Source organism: Chenopodium quinoa, unplaced genomic scaffold (assembly GCF_001683475.1).
Source record: "Chenopodium quinoa cultivar QQ74 unplaced genomic scaffold, ASM168347v1, whole genome shotgun sequence".
Lineage (NCBI taxonomy): Eukaryota > Viridiplantae > Streptophyta > Magnoliopsida > Caryophyllales > Amaranthaceae > Chenopodium > Chenopodium quinoa.
Window position 1 is genome coordinate 4,205,187 of NW_018744304.1, and position 21,456 is coordinate 4,226,642.

The 21,456-nt window shown below is 41.3% G+C and overlaps 1 protein-coding gene across 1 annotated transcript in view; it reads right to left on the reverse strand.

Annotated features, from left to right (window-relative positions):
• LOC110695661 (nuclear pore complex protein GP210) overlaps positions 1-3,857 on the reverse strand; it is a 28,227-nt gene extending 24,370 nt beyond the window's left edge. The window contains exons 1-2 of the mRNA XM_021872881.1: positions 3,462-3,857; positions 112-377 (exon numbers count right to left, since the gene is read on the reverse strand). Coding sequence (XP_021728573.1) covers positions 112-377; positions 3,462-3,643 — 448 coding nt within the window. The 5' untranslated portion in view covers positions 3,644-3,857. The remainder of the gene's footprint in view (positions 1-111; positions 378-3,461) is intronic.
• Between the last annotated feature and the right edge of the window lie 17,599 nt (positions 3,858-21,456).

Consider the following 21,456-nt stretch of genomic DNA (forward strand, 5'->3'; position numbering starts at 1 on the left):
CACCAAAAATAAACATGTAAAGGGAAATAAAGCACACCTACGGAGCATAACCACTAAAAGAGCAAATACATCAAATTCAGGAGAATATGTCAAGATTATTGTTTTAAATACCTTCTTTGTCAAAAGCACGGACCCGGAGAGTTGCAAGACCATCCAAGTCAAGTTTAACAGAGCTATGGAATATCTGGATCTTGGAGAACATATCAATGTATACCTTACAACGAACTACGGTTCCTGTGCGAACATCAGCAGCATAAACAGCAGTCTCCTTTCTTCCAGTGTAAGGAGCAATTGATCGTAAGCGAGCACTTGTTGAACAATGGTTACTCTCATTGTACTCAGGTACAACAGATAACACATCATGATGATCCCATGACCTGCCAAGCCAAAACATAAAATAAAATGATTACTAACTAAAATTATACTCCTTTTATTCATTTACTTCATTTACTTGCGAACAAGAGATGATTAGGGCTAAGGGCAGCCATTACAAGCAGAAGGAAGGATTCATGGTTTTCTCATTCCCATTATAAGAGAGGCTGACAGAAAGAAGCTTAGTTTGAACACCCCAATAAAAGAATGTAATACCTATACTCAACAAGTCAACAGCCTCAACAACCTCACCTTAGCAACAATTTGTTGATTAACCATCAACATTTCACCAACTATTGTAATGTTGTTGATGTGGTTCCAAGGCATCACATATTCTCCTTCTCACAAGACATATCTTGTAAGCCACATCTCACATCACGTATTTGAAAACGTGCATCAATTCTATCCAAACATGCATTCATTTACTTGATTTCCTCCATAAGTGCTTCAAACAAACTTTGATTCTCCATGTTTAAGTGGATGAGAAAACACACAAAATCAGTCCAAAAATTGATCAAAGTGTGAGGACCAAAACCCAAACAAAACACCTCGAAAATATCTGAAATTTTGTATGATGCTAGCCCTATATGTCTACAATACTCGACCAAAAAATCAGCCAAGAATTCCAAGCCAAGTGTTCGCAGTTTATTTTTTTCTCAACACTGCCAGATTAGGTCGATTTTTGACCAGTTGCAAAAAACGAACCCAGTTTAATAGCTATGTTCTTTGAAAAAATTTCAAATTTTTCAGGTGACAACTAGACAAAATATTAACCAATTTGAAAAAAAGAATCACCTCAAAAGCTTTAGAAACAAAGGAGAACCAAGTCGATCAATATGACCTTCGAAACTGAGTTTTTTGACACAAATTGTCAACCTCGTCCCTCGTCAAACAGCAGCCACACCAATTTGATATGGATTTTAATGGATATAACCTTCAATCGCAGTTGAAAGGTTTGGAATCTTGAGTCTCGGTCAAGAAACACTAAGCAACACGAGCTTAAAACCTAAACTAGGCCAAGAATACACAAGCACAAGCTTACGTAAAACTTTATAAATTTCAAATCAATCAATCATACTTTTTGTTAAACACCATCACGTAATTATAAGCTAAATTATTAGCCTAAAAATTGTGTAGAACAAATTCTAATCTAACTAGGAAACTAACCCTAACTTGTAATGATAATATTTTGCAAATATGTTTAAAGTTCAGCTTATCTTCTACTAACCAAATTAAACTAACAAAAATATCCTAATAAATTCGGTCACCTAATTATGAAATTAAAAAAAAAAAAACATAAAAATAATTAAAATAACATGTGATGCCTTGGAACCACATCAGTTGTTAACATTTTGCATGCTATTTATGGACCTCAGACAAGCTTTCATTCTCCTAAGGAAAATTCTCTAGGACTTTTAACGTTATCCATGGACTTCAATGACCGTAACTCCATAATTTCTCCAGACTAAACTAGATAAGATGCCATGAGAGCAAAGATCACCAAAATAACTATTGTTAGATTTTGATCAATCTCTTCAGTTTAACTTCTTACACATAATTTTTTGGCGTAACCACGTCATGTATCTACATGACAAATTCATTTCATTATGACCATTCTTCTCCTCACAGTATCATGGGAAGAGCTCAGTCAGGCTCACTTCAGTTGGCAATTCAACTTACTTCTCATTAGACACTATTGTCCACCATATTTTATAATTTGTGAAGGGCAGCGCTATAATAGATTAAATTGGGTTGACACCCAATCTGCATAGCACCCGAAATCTAGCTCACATCTCAACTAAATATCCATTTGTCATTCTCACACAAATCTCTTAGATTCTTTCCTCTAACCCTTCAAAATTCAGTGGTAAACCTTAACTTTTTTATTAATTCAAATTTGTAATTATATGGTCTCCATTTTCTAGACAGGGATGGTAAGGAGGGCAACACCAGCCCGTTCATAATTCATTGGCTCAATCTTATTCGATGACATGACATCACATCATGAAGGCAATGCCATAATGAATTGACTCACATCATATAAACGAATAAATGATGACTGGGATTCATTGCAATCTAAAGCCCTTATTTTACCTTAATATCGGAATATTTTTCCCATTAGCAGTCATTGGTAATACTTGTTTGATTGAACCTGTTTCCATTACTTCACCTAGTACTTCAATACCACTTCATTGGTTTTACTTGCATAGATATAGAGGGACATCTCTATTAATGTAACTCTCATATGTTGGTTGTTTGATTTTTTGCCAAAGGTTATGTTGACTTGAAATTGTGAAAGGCCCTTGTGATGGCATGTTTTAGACCTTCTAATGGTGTATTGGAAGATACTCCCTCCATCCATATTAGTTGACACAATTTCCTTATAAGTCCTATATAGTTGACGCACTTCTCTTTCTTTCTAGCAATGTGAGACTTTTGGACCAGCTAGTAAGGAATATTCATGCTTTGGATGTTCAAAGAGTTAGTCATTGTTTAACTATGTAGTTTATTTGATGAAAACAGATAATTGACTAGCATTTAAGCATGGCCTAATTACTTTGGAACTTCATCCCCCCCCCCCCCCCCCCCTCCAAACATCATTTATCCGAAAAGTCAAAAACCCCTCAACTTGATATATCATTGCAGTTCAAACACTACCCCAGATCAATTTATCTTGGTAAATTTAGCAATTACAACCAGTGTGGCTTATTAGCTAAGCTTATTTAACTTTCTTGCTCATTTAGTTATTGTTGTGTCCTAACATATTTGTTACGAATATATCCAATTACAAAACCTAGTAAATTTAATATCACACCCAAGACAGCTAGTAAATTTGAACTACAACACCCGATTTCGCTTTAAATTTCTTTCAACTCTTAAATAGGAGCAGTAGCATCAAAGGGTGAACAATAGATGAACATAGTTCATCAAATTCAACCAATTGCAAACCATTTGAGACCAATGTCACAGCACAAAACAACTAACCAAAATATCATATTTCAGCTAATAATCCAAATAACAACCTACCAAAAAAAAAAAAAACCCACATCAAAAATTGAAGTAAATGAATTAAGTTATAATCAACTAACCACTTGAAGCAGCCATCACTTCCAAGAAGACGATACTCAACAGGATGGGTCATTTTTGGTGGCAAAAGAATGTTAACATCAGCAATGTGGGGCCCAGAAATACACTGAACCCAGAAATTGTTTCCATTAAACAAGATTATAATAGCTAAAATAACGAACAAATTGCTGAAATAAAGCACCATATTCAAAGAAAAATACCCAGAAATCAGCAAAAAGACATTGTCAAAAAGCTTAGTAGAGGGTTTAAAGAAGGAAGAAGAGGGGTTTCAGAAGTGAATAATTCAAGTTAAAAAGATTGTTGAAAGAGAATCTTTTGGGAAAAGGAGATTTATGCATCAATTTTCAGGATGACACATTCAAGCACTACTATATTGTATACGATTTTGCATTTGATTTAATTAACTAATTTCATAAAGTTTCGTTTGTTAAAAATAAAAGAAAATTTTATTTTAATAATTTTAACTTTGGCCACTTCAGCGGAAAACACACCCTAAAATTGAGTTTTTTTTTTTTTTTAATTAAAACAATTCATTAATTAAAAGACATACAGCAACTATAAAAGGATCTAAATTGGTTTTTCCCTACCTTATAAAAAATATAAGATTACTCTTATAAATAGTGTGATGTCAATTATACCTTTTAAAATATGTATTTACACATAAACCTGTAGACACCTGATTGTGTCTCCCCAAAAACCAAACCCAATGATGAGTACCTTTCACATCTTTCATTAACGAGTTCAGTAAAGAGTTGAAGAGTCTCGTGAAATTCCCTTGACCCTATTCCTAACCTTACCTAAAATGTTTTAATCTAAAATCATTTAATTCGTTTCTTTGAACCCAAAATCATTCATTTCGTGTACCTCAAAATCATTCATTTCGTGTCCTAGTCATAAAAACGTCCAAACCAGATTTTTTTGGTCCATAATCCCGGTCCAATTATTGCTTAATTGGATGGGGCTTGAAAAGATCTTTCCAACGATATATTATTGTTGGGTTTCGTAGTGACCCGACGCTACGCGGAAGGAAACCCACCAAGACCCGCCCCTTAATTAAAGCAATTAAACAAGCGTAATAAACTTAATCAAACAAGATTAAGGACAAGAATTATACCTTTGACGCGTGCTTCGCTCCCAAAGAGCTCTTACTTCAAAATCCCGAAAAGACGAGATCTCCGACGGATCGTACCCTCGATCCGACCCGAGCGTCCTAAGTCTTGAAGGTTAGTCAAGACCCGGACAAAATAACTATGAGTTTTACGAATCAAAGTTTACTCTTTTCTTAGAGTTGCCTTTTTAATTCCACTCAAGGTTGTTCATTTCCCAATACCCAAGCTTGGTATTTATAGGGAAATGAACCGTTGCATTTCATTCCCCAACCAATGTGGGAGAATGTTTTTATTTGCTAATTAATTTATTTCTAAAATAAATCAATAAATAAATGCAATCACAATTCGATAAGTGTCAAAGGGAGAGAGAGTATTAGGTGAGGACCATGGAGAGGTGGGGGGACCAATGCCTTGCTCCCCAAGGCTTTCACAAAGCCTTGGTCCCCACTCTCCTCACAAACCGCCTCAACCAAGGCTGCTTGCCAGCTGCCAGCTAGCACGCCAGCTGGCTGTGCCAGCTAGCCCAGCATGCTAGCATAAGCCCAGCAGCAGCGCTGGTGCTTGCTGGTGCGTGCTGGCGCTGGTGCTGGCTGGTGCGTGCTGGCGCTGGTGCTAGCATCCCACGCATCATCGCTGCACCATATGCTCGCATAGCCCAGCATGCGTGCTGCTAGCGAGCCGCGCATGTTGGCCTCTCGCTTCGCACCACACTCGCACATCATGCGCGCCACGCATCAACCTCTCTCGCACGCAATGCCTAGCATGCGTGCTGCTAGCAAGCCACGCATGCTTGGCTTGATGTTTCTAGCTTGCTAGCCCCTCGCATACACTCGCATAGCCACACGCATCAGCCTCGGCCATGCACCATGCACGTACATGCCTCGCCCAAGCACCACGCATCACGCATGCGCCAGTGCCTAGCACTAGCTGTGCTTGGTGCGTGTGGTCCTGCCATGCGCCCAGCATTATGCTTGGGCTGCTACGGCATCAGGCCATCCTAGGGCACGCATGGTGCGCCTAGTGATGCTGCCTGGGCTGCGATGGTGCCCAGCCATCCTAGGGCACGCATGGTGCGCCTAGTGATGTTGCTGGCTTGCGATGGGCTGCGATGGTGCCCAGCATCATGCTAGGGCTGCGATAGCGCCTAGACATGATGCCAGGGTTGTGTTGGCGCGCCTGGTGCTAGCGATAGCCAGCCATGGTGCCTAGCCATCACGCTAAGGCTGCGATAGCGCCTAGGCATGATGCTAGGGCTGCTATGGCGCGCCTAGTGCCTATGATGAGCTAGCCTAGCCTAGCTATGGCTACGCTCATACTTGTCGATTGTGATTTTGTGACGCTCGGTCTCGACGCCCTAGGCTCGATGTCCGACGTTTGTATTCGTAAAACTCTGTCGACTCATTAAATCCTTTCGGATTAATTCGTCGTCTCGGATCGGTGATTCGATTGGGTTCGACCCGAAGGGTTCAGTTAAGATCAAGCTGTAATATCAATTGTACCTCGATATTACTGATCGGAAGCGGCCTCCACCTAGGCATTCCGATCACTTGACCTTACTGAAGAATTAGATCTGTAATAATTCTGAACCCTCTATCGGAAGAATACACTTGTTGGAAGGACACCATTCCTTTCAATTATAAGCTCAAATTCGACTTAAAACAAATAAGTTATGGTCAAAATACTAAACCAAGCCCAAGCCGGACCTAGGTCCACCTTACCTACGACCCAATGATCATGTGAGGGTCTAGATATCTTATTAGGATTCATTAGGAGCATCTAGAATCCTCTAGAAGGTTCAAATTTATCCTTTCTGAAAAGATAAAGATCAAAAGAGTTCGAAACTTAATAAAACTTCTCATATGAAGTCCTTATCCCATTCAAATTAAAAGACGTACAAATATATTTCGTTAACCCAATTCTATTGGAAATCAAACTCCGTACGACTTTTTATCCTTTTGAAATCATCGCGCCACATCAGGAATATCGCACCGCGATAGAATGAACGCGGCGCGAAACACTCCAACGCACCGCGATACATCTGTCGTGCCGCAATAAAACAGTTCTATTCCATTTCAAATTCTAGTCTTTTTAGATCATCCGACTCTCTTTTTTACTTATAAACAGAGGTCGTTTTCCCCATTTTCAAATCAGCTAGAACCATCAATCATAAGCTATAATCACCTAGCTTCAATCATCATCAATTATCCATGTTCTTAGCCTAAACACATCCTTGATACTCTCCCAAATCAGTCACAATACCTCCTTTGCAAGATTCGAATACTCCAAGCCATACTCGACGTTGCCTTCGACCTCAACGTGAAAGGTTGCTAGTTCTGAGGATATGGTCCCAAATTTATATTTCAATTCATATTTGATTTATTTACTTTATTGATTTAATTTTCTTAAAGTTTACTAACGTGTGTATTGTTTACTAACCTTGTTTGTGACTAAACTAACCCTTTCATTGTTATTAAACTAACCTTTTTTATGACTTAATTCTTATACATATGTCTATACAAACTAACTTTTGTCTTAACTTGATTTTTTTACATATGACTTGTATATACTAAACCAAAGGACTTTGCTTAATTAAATTGGTTAATTAATATGAGAACCCATAAAGTCTAAGTATGCTCGACCTAGAAGACCATAGGCTTAAACCTTTGAAAGGATGGATGAAAACAGATTGTGGTGACATGGCGCCATATTTTAACCAGTAGCACAAGACATTGGTTACTAACGCGTCGCGGCAGCCTTGTCGCCTCGCGTTGGAACCAACGCCATGCGATAGTCCCATCATTGTGCGATGGTTCAGTGGTTTCTTTCCGAGTCTACGTGTCGAGTCCCACAGCTACGATTAACCAATTTAATGTCCGTACTTGGTCTTTTCCTGGTCTTGTTTGAGTCAAACCACGTGTCTAGTCACATGGTCATGACACAAGTCTTATAAATATCACTTACACTCACGAGTCTTCACACACTTTGTACATACTTTTTTACACCATGACCATGTTTTAGGTCCATGCATGAGTCGTCCTTTTTGTCATTCGAGTTGAGCGTCCATCCTATTCCCAAATTTTTTCCATATCCTTCCACATTCACATACATTCTTTATACACATATACCCTTCTACATATTTTGCTTCTACATCACCTTCCATATATTATATGCCTTACACTTTCTTTCTTAAACAATCTCCGCATCTACATACTTTCCTTTTTCATCCATATCATTCCCCTCATACACTATGATCTTTCACCATCTATGCATGTTGAATCGAGTTCGAGTCAAGTAATTGACAATAAGTGTCCATGGTTTCCCTTTCTACAACCTTTGATCAAGGAAAACACAAAGCACGAGGCAAGTTCCAATGACAAAAATTTCATGATTCATTTCTTATTTTTGATTTTCCTTTCCCTTAATAAGTCTAGCATAGGCACCCTCTATCTTTTTTACTTGGATTTACTTCATGAGTTTGTTTTTATCTTTTCCATTCTAATAAAATGAGCATTTAGTTCCTTGCATATGATCATTGCATTGCATTTCATTTTCCTTGCATATATATATATATATAGGGTTAGGATCTAGTGAGAACCACCCTCTATGTGAAAACCCATCCTTTATATATGTGAGGGAAAATCTCAGCCATTAGATTGTATTAAATCCATCAGCTGAGATTAATGTAATTTACAACATAGCAAAACCCACCCAAACCCAACATCAAACATAACCTTTTTCTCTCTCCAGAAAAAATTACCCAGCTTATTTCTCTCTCTCCAAAGTTGAAGGAGAAACATCAATGGTAAGTAATTTTGGTAAGTAATTTTCGAATATCATGCCCTTAATTTTGGTTTTTCATTATAATTTTCAAATTGAATTATCTCAATTTAGTATTTTCATCAAAATTTTCAAATTTGATGTTCTAATTATCAAATTTTGGCGTTCTAGAAAATTTCGAATTCGAATGCTCTAATTTTCGTAGTGGGGAGGTCTGGGGTGGCATTTTTAAGGGGTTAGGCAAGGTTGGGGTTGGGCGTTTCGAGATGTGGGATGGCTGAAATGAATCAATTTGGGGTGAGGATAGGTTAGGGTGGGGTGTTTCGACGGTGCGGGTGGCTGGGATAGGCTATTTCAGGGGTGGGAGTGGCTGGGGTTTTGTGTTTCGGTGGTGGAGGGGTGGTAGGGCGGGTTGTTTCAGGGATGGGCATGGCTGGCTCTAGTGTTTCGCGATCGTGGGTGGGAGTGGCTGGTTACAGGGGGAGGGGTAGGTTGCCCTGATAACCTTTTATTTTCATGGGATTCAGTTGATTCTACAAGTTCTTTTAGCAGGAGCATTGCGGTGTATATGTATCTTCATTCCCTTCCTTGCATTTCAAGCTTATGGCTATTATAATGTCTGTCATGGACGTAATCCAGATGAAATGAGGCCTTGGTGCAAAGCAAAGATTCCTTTGTTATATGGTTTTATCCAGAGTCATTACGGTATGCATTCTCTCTTTGCCAACAATTTTCACCGATAGTGCAGTCAACCTATGCTTTGTTGTTCCATTGTGTTGGATCTAGGATGATTTTTTGTATTCCACATTGTTTATTATTATGGGGTCATCATCAGTATGTGTGATCCACTGAACAACTATATTGATGCTGTTTAGGGTAAAAATACCCTATGCCATGTGGCCCAGTAGAATCATGACACGTGGCAGCCCACCAGAGGCCCAACGGGATCCAATCGGATGCTGACACGTGGCATCAAAACCCTAATCAGGGAACATGTCTCCCCCACTATAAATAGAGGAATCCTCCTCATTTATTGGTTATTCAAAAATACATACACAAAACCCGAGCAATATTAATTGCGGAATCTCTCTGAATCAGTGAGAAATACCTATTTACCTTCCGCATATTTACCCATCCGTAAATCATACTAACTTGATCGTCGGAGGCGGAACTCCACCCAACCGGAGTTTCGTGGTTTTGCAGGTACAGAAGTCAGGCGCGCATACTCCGTATTGTAACTCTTCCGAGGGACTAAAAACACCCAAAACATTTGGCACCATCTGTGGGGAGAGTACTACTGAGATGGCATCTGATGCTGTACCGAATGAAGAGGGCAGCCGGCCTCCGGCTGACCCTGAGGTCCATACAGGCCATGAGAGTGGCAGTGGGGACGACTACGACGCCGAAACCTACATGGCCCCAGACGGGTCATTCCGTTCTAGGCGCATCCAAGGAAACAAGGGAACGGGGTCACGACAAAGTTGGTCTCAGCAACCCAGGCGACAAGCCTGTGGGACAATCCCAGGCGGTGGAGGGTGCTGCCCCCGTCACCAGAGACGAACTCATGAACCTCATGACTAGTTTTATGGGGAAAATCAAGGATATAATCAAGAAGTCAGCTGGCTCCAGCAAGGGTCAGTCGGCAAAGAAGCCTTCTCCCTCCGGGAAGAAGCAAATCAAAGACCGGGTGCCTACTCCGCATCCCAAACCCAAGGGGACAGATGGGCCCCTGATCAATCTTTCGAAACTTCGTTTCCCCGAAACGAGGCAACAGAAGGTCATTGATATACGTGTTTTATACAATGGTTTTCCCCGGTTTGATTGCATGATTTTACATGGTTTTGAGCTCTACGGAGCTATTTCTTGCTAACAATCTCTTCTTTAGTGTATTCGATTGTTTTAGTAAGCTTTTCAGGAATATGAAGCGTTTCTAGGCAATTGGACGTGTTTTTAGTAGATTCGGAAGAGTTGATAGCCAAGAACTGCAATTTATGTGGAATGCCCGACCGGGCATGGCTTGCCCGGGCAGACCGGGCAATGAGGAGTTCACAGGAAGAAGCCCAATTCTGAACGGTGCAACGCGCGCCCGATCGGGCAGGCTTCGCCCGGTCAGACCGGGCGATGAAGAAATCAAGTTATGAGATGCAATTTTGGAAACGTGTTACGCGCGCCCGACCGGGCGAGGTTCGCCCGGTCAGACCGGGCAAAGAAGGAAAACTGTCGTATTTTACGCAGCCTTCCTCCGCCCGATCGGGCGAGGTCCGCCCGGTCAGACCGGGCAAAGCTCAAGAACGCGTATTTTCTTATTTTTCCGAAATATTATCTTTTGGGGGTATAAATACCCTTTTGTAATTAACTTTTAGACAGTTAGTTTTTCATTAGTTTTCTCCTTAAGCCCTAGAAAACTCTCAAGAACCCTAGTTTTATTTTCTTAAGCAATTTCAATCTTTAATCCTAGTTTTATTAATTGTTCCTCAAGAATTCAAGATCATCAATTGAAGTATTTGGTATTTCTTACTTTCCATCTCTTTTATTTATTTTATAGTTCTTTAATTATGTGTTCTCTATTAGATCTTGTTTTTGATTTAATTATGATTTGTGAGTAGTTTCCTTAATCTGGGATCTTGCTAAGCCCGATTATGATTGATGTATAAAGTAGATCTTTAAATTCCCCAATAATAATCCCAATTGACATGCTTAATTGATTGTGTTTATGCCAATACTAGATTAGGGATAATTAGTATTGTTATCATCCCTTTGTTCTTATTGCAACGGAAGTTGGGTATTAACGGGATTAGGTTATTTCAATTAAGGGTTTGAAGATCATCACGGAAGTAGATGATTGAATAATTAGGAATCTAGGCATGGTGTTTAATGTCCCTTATTCGCTTGATTCCACGGAAGTAGGCTTGATAGTTAATTTGGGAAGCCATTGATAACTCGGAAGAGACCTTTGGTATTATTATTAGGGATTGCTTTTCTTCTTGTCAATTGATTTATATATTGGGGGTAGATTTATTAGTTTATCAATCATAATCGTGGTGATGCTTGATCTTGGATGCTTTAGTTTATTGATTAATATTTCCTCTAGTTAATTGTGTTATTTAATAAATTAGTTGATTATTATCATCCATTATTGATTGGTCACGTGCTTAGTGATTAATTGAGTCTGATTAATTGAATGAACCATAGTCTCTTGGGATTCGATCCTTACTTGCCCTACTACACAGTTAGAAGGAATAGTTAGGTTATTTTTGTTAGGTACGCGATAAGCCTATCAAATTTTGGCGCCGTTGCCGGGGACTAACGGTTTCATATTGATTTTTCGTGATTCGTTTATACTAAGCGTTGTTTGTTGCTTCGGCTATTGTCTCCTGTGTTTTTGATGTTCTTTGCCTAGTTCTTTGTTGTATGCAAACACGTCACTCAGGGTCAGACGACTTAGTGCCTCTCGATTCAGAAATTGAAGCGACTGCAAGAAGACGAAGAGGTAGAAGAAGAGCAGGTAACAGAAATATGGAAGACCAAGCAACAAAGTCTCTTTTGGAGTACGGTATCCCTGACACAACAACCGGACTCCTTTCTAGCATTATTAGACCACCTATCACCGCTCAGAATTTTGAATTGAAACCGCAATTTATTCAATTCATATCCAATGATTCATTTGCTGGCACACCTCTTGATTGCCCAGTGAATCATATAGATGGTTTCTTGGAAAAGTGTGACACTATGAAGCTGAATGGTGTTACAGATGATGCTCTTAGACTTCGCCTTTTTCCATTCTCATTACGGGATAGGGCGAAGGAATGGTTAAGAGATGAGGGTTCTGGTTCCTTTGATACATGGGATAAACTAGTAAAAGCTTTTCTGGCCAAGTTCTTGGGACAAGAAAAGACTGCAAGATTAAGGAACGAGCTATCCACTTTCAGGCAATCAGATGAAGAATCCTTATATGACGCATGGAGGAGATTCAAGAGGTTACAGAGACAGTGCCCCCATCATGGCATACCTGAATGGATGTTAATCCAAACATTCTATAATGGTCTAACCCATGAGTTCCGGATCTATATCGACGCCGCATCTGGAGGCTCCCTTCTAACTAAAAATCCAACCGAAGCAAAGGAGCTGGTTGAGAAGATGTCAGCCAATGACAACTATCACCCAGGCGGCCGAAATAATGTCAAGAAAGGAGGTAAATTAGATGTTGATGCTCTAACTCTTTTAACTAGTTCTGTGCAGGCACTTTCAAGCAAGTTCGATAGACTACAAACTGGATCTTCCAATAATGTGCTAGAAACTTGTCAAATGTGTAATACTCAAGGTCACATCGCACCTAATTGCCCACGAAATTCGAATGAGGTATCAATTGAGGAAGCCAATGCCTTCTACAATTCCAACCCTAAAAGACCATACGATCCCCATTCTAATACTTATAATGAAGGTTGGAAGAATCACCCAAACTTCTCATACAAAAACACCCAAGCTCAGCAAAATCCACCTCCGCCCCCACCTCGAAACAACAATTATAATCCACCTGGTTTCCAACCAAGACCACCCCTAGTACAACAACCCATGCAACCCATGCAACCACCCCCTCAAAAATCCAATCTCGAACTAATGATGGAGAACTTCATCAACACCACAAATAATTCCATCCAACAGTTACAAGCCCAGAATAAGCTCATGGAAAATCAAATAAGCCAACTTGCTCATCAAGTCGGCCAATCTTCAAAAACACCGGGTACGTTTCCTGGCCAAACAGAGCAACCACAAAAGGGGCACATGAATGCTGTAATTTTAAGGAGTGGAAAACAGTTGGAAGGCCTTCCCGTAAGGGAACCATCAACGATAGATATTGAGGGAATGAGTGAAAAACAGGGAAATCGGCAAAGTTCTTCTTCGCCCGGTCAGACCGGGCAAGGTCCGCCCGATCGGGCGCGAGAAGCAGTCGACGAAAAACAGGGGAATGTGCGAATTTCTTCTTCGCCCGGTCAGACCGGGCAAAGTCCGCCCGATCGGGCGCACGAAGAAATTCCAGACAAACAAAAGAACATAAGCAGCTCTTCTTCGCCCGGTCAGACCGGGCAATCACTGCCCGACCGGGCGCGAGATCCAGACAGCCCAATTCCAAGGAATGATGTTCAAGAAAAGCCACGGGAATACATTCCAAGCGTCCCTTTTCCACAGAGGTTAGCCCAGGCTAAGTTAGAGAAAAAGTACGGTAAATTTCTAGACATCCTTAAGAAACTTCACATTAATATACCGTTCTTGGATGCAATTTCTGAAATGCCTTCTTATGCAAAGTTTTTGAAAGACATGCTATCTAACAAGAAAAAGCTTGCAGAGAATGCTACTGTTTCTCTAACTGCAGAATGTAGTGCCATTCTGCAAAACACTCTTCCTAAGAAACTAGGTGATCCAGGCAGCTATTCAATCCCAGTGAAGCTGGGAGATATAGAGATCAATAGAGCGCTATGCGATCTTGGTGCAAGTGTAAGCCTTATGCCGCTCTCCATCTGCGAAAAGCTTCAAATGGGTGAGCTAAAGCCTACAAGGATATCTCTGCAACTTGCAGACAGGTCAGTTAAATTTCCCCTCGGTATACTTGAAGATGTTCCATTGCGAGTTGGTAAATTCTTTATTCCATGTGATTTTGTTGTTATGGAAATGGAAGAAGATGCCCATGTCCCTATTATTCTTGGTAGACCATTCTTAGCTACTGCAGGTGCAATTATTGACATGAAGAATGGGAAAATAACATTTGAAGTAGGGGATGAGAAAATGGAGTATTCATTACTGAATGCTATGGGAAATCCGTCTATGGGTGAGACTATTTGTCAAGTGGATGTCCTCGATGATCTACAACAAGAACAACTTCCCCTGATCAAAAAGGAAGATGCTCTTGAAACGGTGTTGATAGGAAGTATCCATGATGAAGATTGGGAAGTAAGGGAGTACACGAGGCTACTAGAAGACGCAAAAGCTAATCCAATCATCGCTCCAGTCAAGGAAGTCCTTAGTACATCGAGTGTTGGGGAGAGTTCAACGCCTCCCGAGGTAGAGTTGAAACCCCTTCCATCTAATCTTAAATATGCATATCTTGGTCCCAAAAATACATACCCTGTTATTGTTAATGCTGAGCTTAATAACATTGAATTAGAGAAACTTCTCGCTGTTTTAAGAAAATATAGAAATGTTATTGGGTATACCATTGATGATATCAAGGGTATTAATCCCTCTTTTTGTATGCATAAGATCATTCTTGAGGACGATCATGCCTCCTCTAGAGAACCTCAAAGAAGACTAAACCCAACTATGATGGAGGTAGTCAAGAAAGAGGTTCTCAAATTGCTTGCTGCAGGAATAATCTACCCTATCTCAGATAGTAAGTGGGTTAGTCCTGTACAAGTAGTACCAAAGAAAGGAGGTATGACAGTTGTCAAGAATGACAAAGGCGAGCCTGTTGCCACAAGAACTGTTACAGGGTGGCGGATGTGCATTGATTACAGAAAATTAAATAAAGCCACCCGTAAAGATCATTTCCCCTTGCCTTTCATTGATCAAATGCTCGAACGATTGGCTAACCATTCCTTTTTCTGTTACTTGGATGGATATTCCGGTTTTTTTCAAATCCCCATCCGCCCTTGTGATCAGGAAAAGACTACATTCACATGTCCATATGGCACCTTCGCATATCGCAGAATGCCATTCGGACTGTGTAATGCCCCAGCCACGTTCCAACGGTGTATGATGGCTATTTTCTCAGGTCTCATAGAAAATTCTATGGAAGTTTTTATGGATGATTTTTCTGTTTATGGTTCATCTTTCGATATTTGCCTTGATAATCTAACAAAGGTGCTCCATAGATGCCAGGATGTCAATCTGATATTGAACTGGGAGAAGTGCCATTTTATGGTACAACAGGGAATCGTTTTAGGCCATGTAGTTTCAAACAAAGGGATTGAGGTGGACAAAGCCAAAGTAGAGGTAATAGAGAAACTTCCCCCTCCAAATTCTGTGAAAGAAGGAGAGCAAGTCCTTCTATTCAATTCAAGGTTGAAACTATTTCCAGGGAAACTCAGGTCAAGATGGTCGGGCCCTTTCACGGTCTACAAAGCATATCCTTATGGCACCATTGAATTATGGAACAACACCGGGGGCACCTTCAAAGTCAATGGACAAAGGGTGAAGCACTATCGAGCGGGAGATCCTATTGAAGAAAAGTCAGATATCACATTCTCTTCCTCACCACAAACTCAATGAGGATGAATACGGTCAAGCTAATGACCTTCTAAACAAGCGCTTGCGGGAGGCAACCCGATTCTTTTTGAGGAGCCGTCGAGATTCCTATGCTCTCCTTACGCTGCAATGAGGCCATTGCCGCGTTTAGCTTGGGGGAGTTACTTCGTACATGTTGGTATTCTCTCTCCTTATCTCTCTTATCTTTCTTGTTTTATTTTAGTGTAGTTATTTTAGTTGTTTTCTTCTTAAAAAAAAAAAAAATACAAAAATACGATCCAATGAATAATAAATCATGCTTCCCTGTGCCCCATTCATGAAAATTGTTTTAATTCTTGGTATATGATGACGAGTATTGTGGATAGGTTAGCCATGATTTGATGTTTGATTGCTTGGATGTCTTACCATGAGTCAATTTTGCCCAACTACTTGTGAATATAGTGCTTGACTAGTTGATTTGGTTAGGAATGTGTGTTAGTTCCTGGTATGTCAATGAAGTTGAGTATTGGTTTATAACTTTGAGTAATGTTTGCATGACTCATTAATATGCACATTGAGGAGGACGAAGGCATTTGTTCCTCTAGGTGGCCTTCAGACGATATTAGATACATTTGTTCCCTTCTTGCTACCCATGTTGTTGCTTGTGCCCTTTTATTGTTTATTTTGCCACATTACAAGCCTATTTAAGCCCCATTGGTTACTAGTCCCAAGCTTAGCTTGGGGGAGCTAATAGTGAGTGAGGCGAGGGAGTTGTAGTGTGCATGTAATTTGCACAATTTTGGGTGGATTTGAGAAGTTTCTTATTTGTTCTTATTGTTGTGGATTGAAAAAAGAAAAAAAATTGAAAATTTATTGTGCAAAGAAAAAAAAAAAAATTCCAATGTGAGAGAAAAGAAAAAGAAAGAGCAAAGGAAAAAAAATTGTTTCAATGTTCAAGTGTTCTAATTGAAGGCTGCTCAAGAAAAAAAAGAGAGTTCAAAGTTTGTTTGTTTACTCAAGTTCTATAATTTTATATTTTGTATATATGAGTGAAATTTTAAGTGTTGGAAATTTTTAATATAATTGGGATGTTTGGTGAATTTTTGGTAGAGCTGAGTTGTGTTGGAGATGATTTGGTCATTAATTTGTTTTGACCTTGGTTTTATTTATTAGGATTTTGGCTCCCTTAAGCATAGCTTTACTCTTACATTTTCCCAAATATTTCCCACCTTTTACCCTAGCCTTACATTACAAGCTTTGAAGACCTTCTGACCTTTGTGCATAGAGTTGTGTGAATGTGAAATTAGTTGTTTTCCAATGCAAAGAATGATTTGATATATTTCGAGTCGACTGCTAGGTTGAGTGCTTGTTTTCTTAAAACACACGAGTGCGTGAGCTTGGGAGGGCATTGTTCACATTTAAAGGAGTTGGATGGAGAGCGACCGAGTATATCTTTTACTCGCCACATAAATGAGAGTTGAGTGTGTGAACACTAGTCTTGAATTCTATATGCTCTTGTGGTTTGCTCTATTTGACCATTGTCAGACAGGATGAGTAGTTAGATGGATTTGATTGGTTGACTTTGATGCATAACTGTCGAGTTTACCTTTAATCGTATTTATTGATTTGAGTTACTTTTGGGGTGAAGTATTGATTTATTTATTCATTGCTTTGCTTAGGGACAAGCAAAGGTTTAGCTTGGGGGAATTTGATATACGTGTTTTATACAATGGTTTTCCCCGGTTTGATTGCATGATTTTACATGGTTTTGAGCTCTACGGAGCTATTTCTTGCTAACAATCTCTTCTTTAGTGTATTCGATTGTTTTAGTAAGCTTTTCAGGAATATGAAGCGTTTCTAGGCAATTGGACGTGTTTTTAGTAGATTCGGAAGAGTTGATAGCCAAGAACTGCAATTTATGTGGAATGCCCGACCGGGCATGGCTTGCCCGGGCAGACCGGGCAATGAGGAGTTCACAGGAAGAAGCCCAATTCTGAACGGTGCAACGCGCGCCCGATCGGGCAGGCTTCGCCCGGTCAGACCGGGCGATGAAGAAATCAAGTTATGAGATGCAATTTTGGAAACGTGTTACGCGCGCCCGACCGGGCGAGGTTCGCCCGGTCAGACCGGGCAAAGAAGGAAAACTGTCGTATTTTACGCAGCCTTCCTCCGCCCGATCGGGCGAGGTCCGCCCGGTCAGACCGGGCAAAGCTCAAGAACGCGTATTTTCTTATTTTTCCGAAATATTATCTTTTGGGGGTATAAATACCCTTTTGTAATTAACTTTTAGACAGTTAGTTTTTCATTAGTTTTCTCCTTAAGCCCTAGAAAACTCTCAAGAACCCTAGTTTTATTTTCTTAAGCAATTTCAATCTTTAATCCTAGTTTTATTAATTGTTCCTCAAGAATTCAAGATCATCAATTGAAGTATTTGGTATTTCTTACTTTCCATCTCTTTTATTTATTTTATAGTTCTTTAATTATGTGTTCTCTATTAGATCTTGTTTTTGATTTAATTATGATTTGTGAGTAGTTTCCTTAATCTGGGATCTTGCTAAGCCCGATTATGATTGATGTATAAAGTAGATCTTTAAATTCCCCAATAATAATCCCAATTGACATGCTTAATTGATTGTGTTTATGCCAATACTAGATTAGGGATAATTAGTATTGTTATCATCCCTTTGTTCTTATTGCAACGGAAGTTGGGTATTAACGGGATTAGGTTATTTCAATTAAGGGTTTGAAGATCATCACGGAAGTAGATGATTGAATAATTAGGAATCTAGGCATGGTGTTTAATGTCCCTTATTCGCTTGATTCCACGGAAGTAGGCTTGATAGTTAATTTGGGAAGCCATTGATAACTCGGAAGAGACCTTTGGTATTATTATTAGGGATTGCTTTTCTTCTTGTCAATTGATTTATATATTGGGGGTAGATTTATTAGTTTATCAATCATAATCGTGGTGATGCTTGATCTTGGATGCTTTAGTTTATTGATTAATATTTCCTCTAGTTAATTGTGTTATTTAATAAATTAGTTGATTATTATCATCCATTATTGATTGGTCACGTGCTTAGTGATTAATTGAGTCTGATTAATTGAATGAACCATAGTCTCTTGGGATTCGATCCTTACTTGCCCTACTACACAGTTAGAAGGAATAGTTAGGTTATTTTTGTTAGGTACGCGATAAGCCTATCAGTCATCCGGCATACACAGTCGGATGGGTCAAAGAAGACTTTCTCTGACGCCCGGTTGTTCATCTAGGAGAAGAGAAGTCAAAGCATGTCTCAGTCGGCCTCAACGTCGACCTACTCAGACAGTTTCCGAAATGCTTCAATGAAGCATTTAGAGACACAGCAGGGGAGTCAGTCACGCAGTGTATCTGCACGTACTGGCCCTCATGTGATCCAGCAGCAGGCCCCGTATGTGCCCTAACAGCCATACGCCCTGTATGGATCTCCATTCATGCAGTCGGCACCCTTTGGGGGTCAGGCGGCCTACCAAGTCAAGCCCATGGACTGGCTGCTCCGACTGCTAAACCTTGGGGAACAGCCTTTGGCTTTCTCCCGGGAGATAACTGAGGCGGTACAACCGGCCAAGGTTAAGAATGTGTTGGTTGGTGCCTACGACGGTACCACCAACCCAGAAGACCACCTAATGGCATACACCAACCTCATGTACCTACAGGGTTGGATGACGCCGCCTGGTGTAGATGCTTCCCGGCTACATTGAAGGGCATAGCCCAGCGATGGTTCGACAACTTGTCGGCTGGGTGCATCAATAACTTTAAGACGCTTGCATATTTGTTTGCGTCCAACTTTTCCATGAATATCCCTGCTAAAAAGACAAGTCTCGACCTAGGGGCTATCCAGCAGGGTGACAAGGAGGGACTTCGGTCCTGTGTCAGGCGGTTCAATCTGAAGAGAATTTAGATTCAGGGGCTGTCTGACGAAGTTGCATATACAGACTTCTTCAAGGGTCTGAAGGATGGGTCAGCTTTCAAATTTGACCTGGTCCGCAAGAGGGTAGCCACCCTCCAAGAGGCGCTTATGGAGGCGGAGGCCTATATACAGGCAACTGAGCTCTGCTCTATCAAGTATCCGTCGGAACCCAAGCGGTCCGACAGGAGGGACAGTCGGCCTAACCAGCCGGCCAAAAAAGAAGAGAATAAAAGAAAAGAAGTCTGGGCAGCTGACCGCCCAGGTCAGCCGTCCTGGAAGAAGCAAATGAAGTTGGAACTGTACATCCCCAAGTACGAGTTCAACAAAGACTGCTCCTCCAACCTCATGGAGATAAAGGACCGGTTGACATTCGAAAAATCGGCTGCGATGAAAAGCTCTGTCAAGAATAGAGACAAAAGCAAGTATTTCCAGTTCCATGAGGACGTCGGCCATGACACTAATGGTTGCTATAGCCTCAGGCGGCTATTGGACCGTCTGGCTAATGAAGGGGCGCTGGAGTCTTATCTGGTGAAGTCCAAGGGCAATCCCAAATCAAGTGGGGGATAACCGTCCAAGAAACCGTCTGCTAGCTCTGAAACAGATGAAAATCATATCTTCACCATTGCAGACGGCTTCGCAAGCGGAGGTCCTACTATCCGGGGTGCCCAGGATAACATCCGGAAATTATCCAACCCAGAAGATGAGGGCCAGGCATCGAAAGACTCCTTCCCTGAGGTCTTCATCTTTGAGAAGGATAGGGGCATGGTCAGGCGGCCTCACGATGACCCCCTGATCATCGAATGTAAAGTTGCTAATCAACGAGTTAGCCGGATCTTAATCGATACCGGGAGCTCGCCTGACCTAATCAGTTACCAGTGCTTGACAAAACTCAAGTAAAAGCCTAGAAACATGCACAAGGCTCCCCACCCCCTAGTTGGCTTTGGGGGAGGGGTAGTGCATCCGGTGGGAAGTATTGACCTACCCATCCGACTAGGAGGCAAAGGGGAAGGGCGGCACATGGTCGTCAAGTTCTTGGTGGTCGAGAAACTGACCGCCTACAACCTCATTCTAGGCCGCCCCACCCTCAACGAGTCCAAGGCTGTCATCATCCCATCTCTTATGATGATCAAGTTTCAGAGGGATGATGGATCAGTTGGTGCCCTAAGCGGGGATCAGAAGACGGCTAGGGAATGTTACCTCTCAGACGTCAGGCCGACTGTTACTGCAGCCGGTCATAACGAGAAACCTGCTGACCTCGAAGAAGTGCCTACCCCCAAGGCAGCCGGCAAAAAGCGAAAGGCGGACCAGTTGGCCCCCGCCAGAAAAACAAAATAGCAATCACTAGCCGGGGAAAGGCCGGATGACTCCCGACCCCAGCCGGCTGGTGAGAGCATTGATGTCGTCCTGGACGACAGCCGCCCTGACAGAACAGTCAAAGTTGGGACGGTTGCTCTTGAAAAGTTGGGGGCAGACTTGCTCCAACTTCTGAAAGAATTCAAAGGCATCTTTGCCTTTGAAGTGGAAGAGATGCCAAGCGTCGCCCGGATCTAGCTGTCCACAAATTAGCTGTGGATCCCAAATTAAAGTCGGTTAGGCAAAAGAAGAGGGATCATGGTGAGGAAAGGTCCCAGGCGGCAGCCGCCGAGGTAAAAAAAGCTTCTGGATGCCGGGTTCATTCGGCAGTGCTACTACCCGGATTGGGTAGCAAATGTTGTCCTTGTCAAGAAGCCGAATGGTACCTGGCGGATGTGTGTAGATTACACAGATCTGAACAAGGCATGTCCGAAGGATAGCTATCCCCTTCCAAAGATCGACAACCTGGTCGACTCTACAGCCGGCCATGCCTTGATGAGTTTTATGGATGCCTACTCAGGCTTCCACCAGATTCCCCTATGGAAGAAGGATCAGGAAAAGACGACCTTTTTCACTGATCAGGGGTTGTA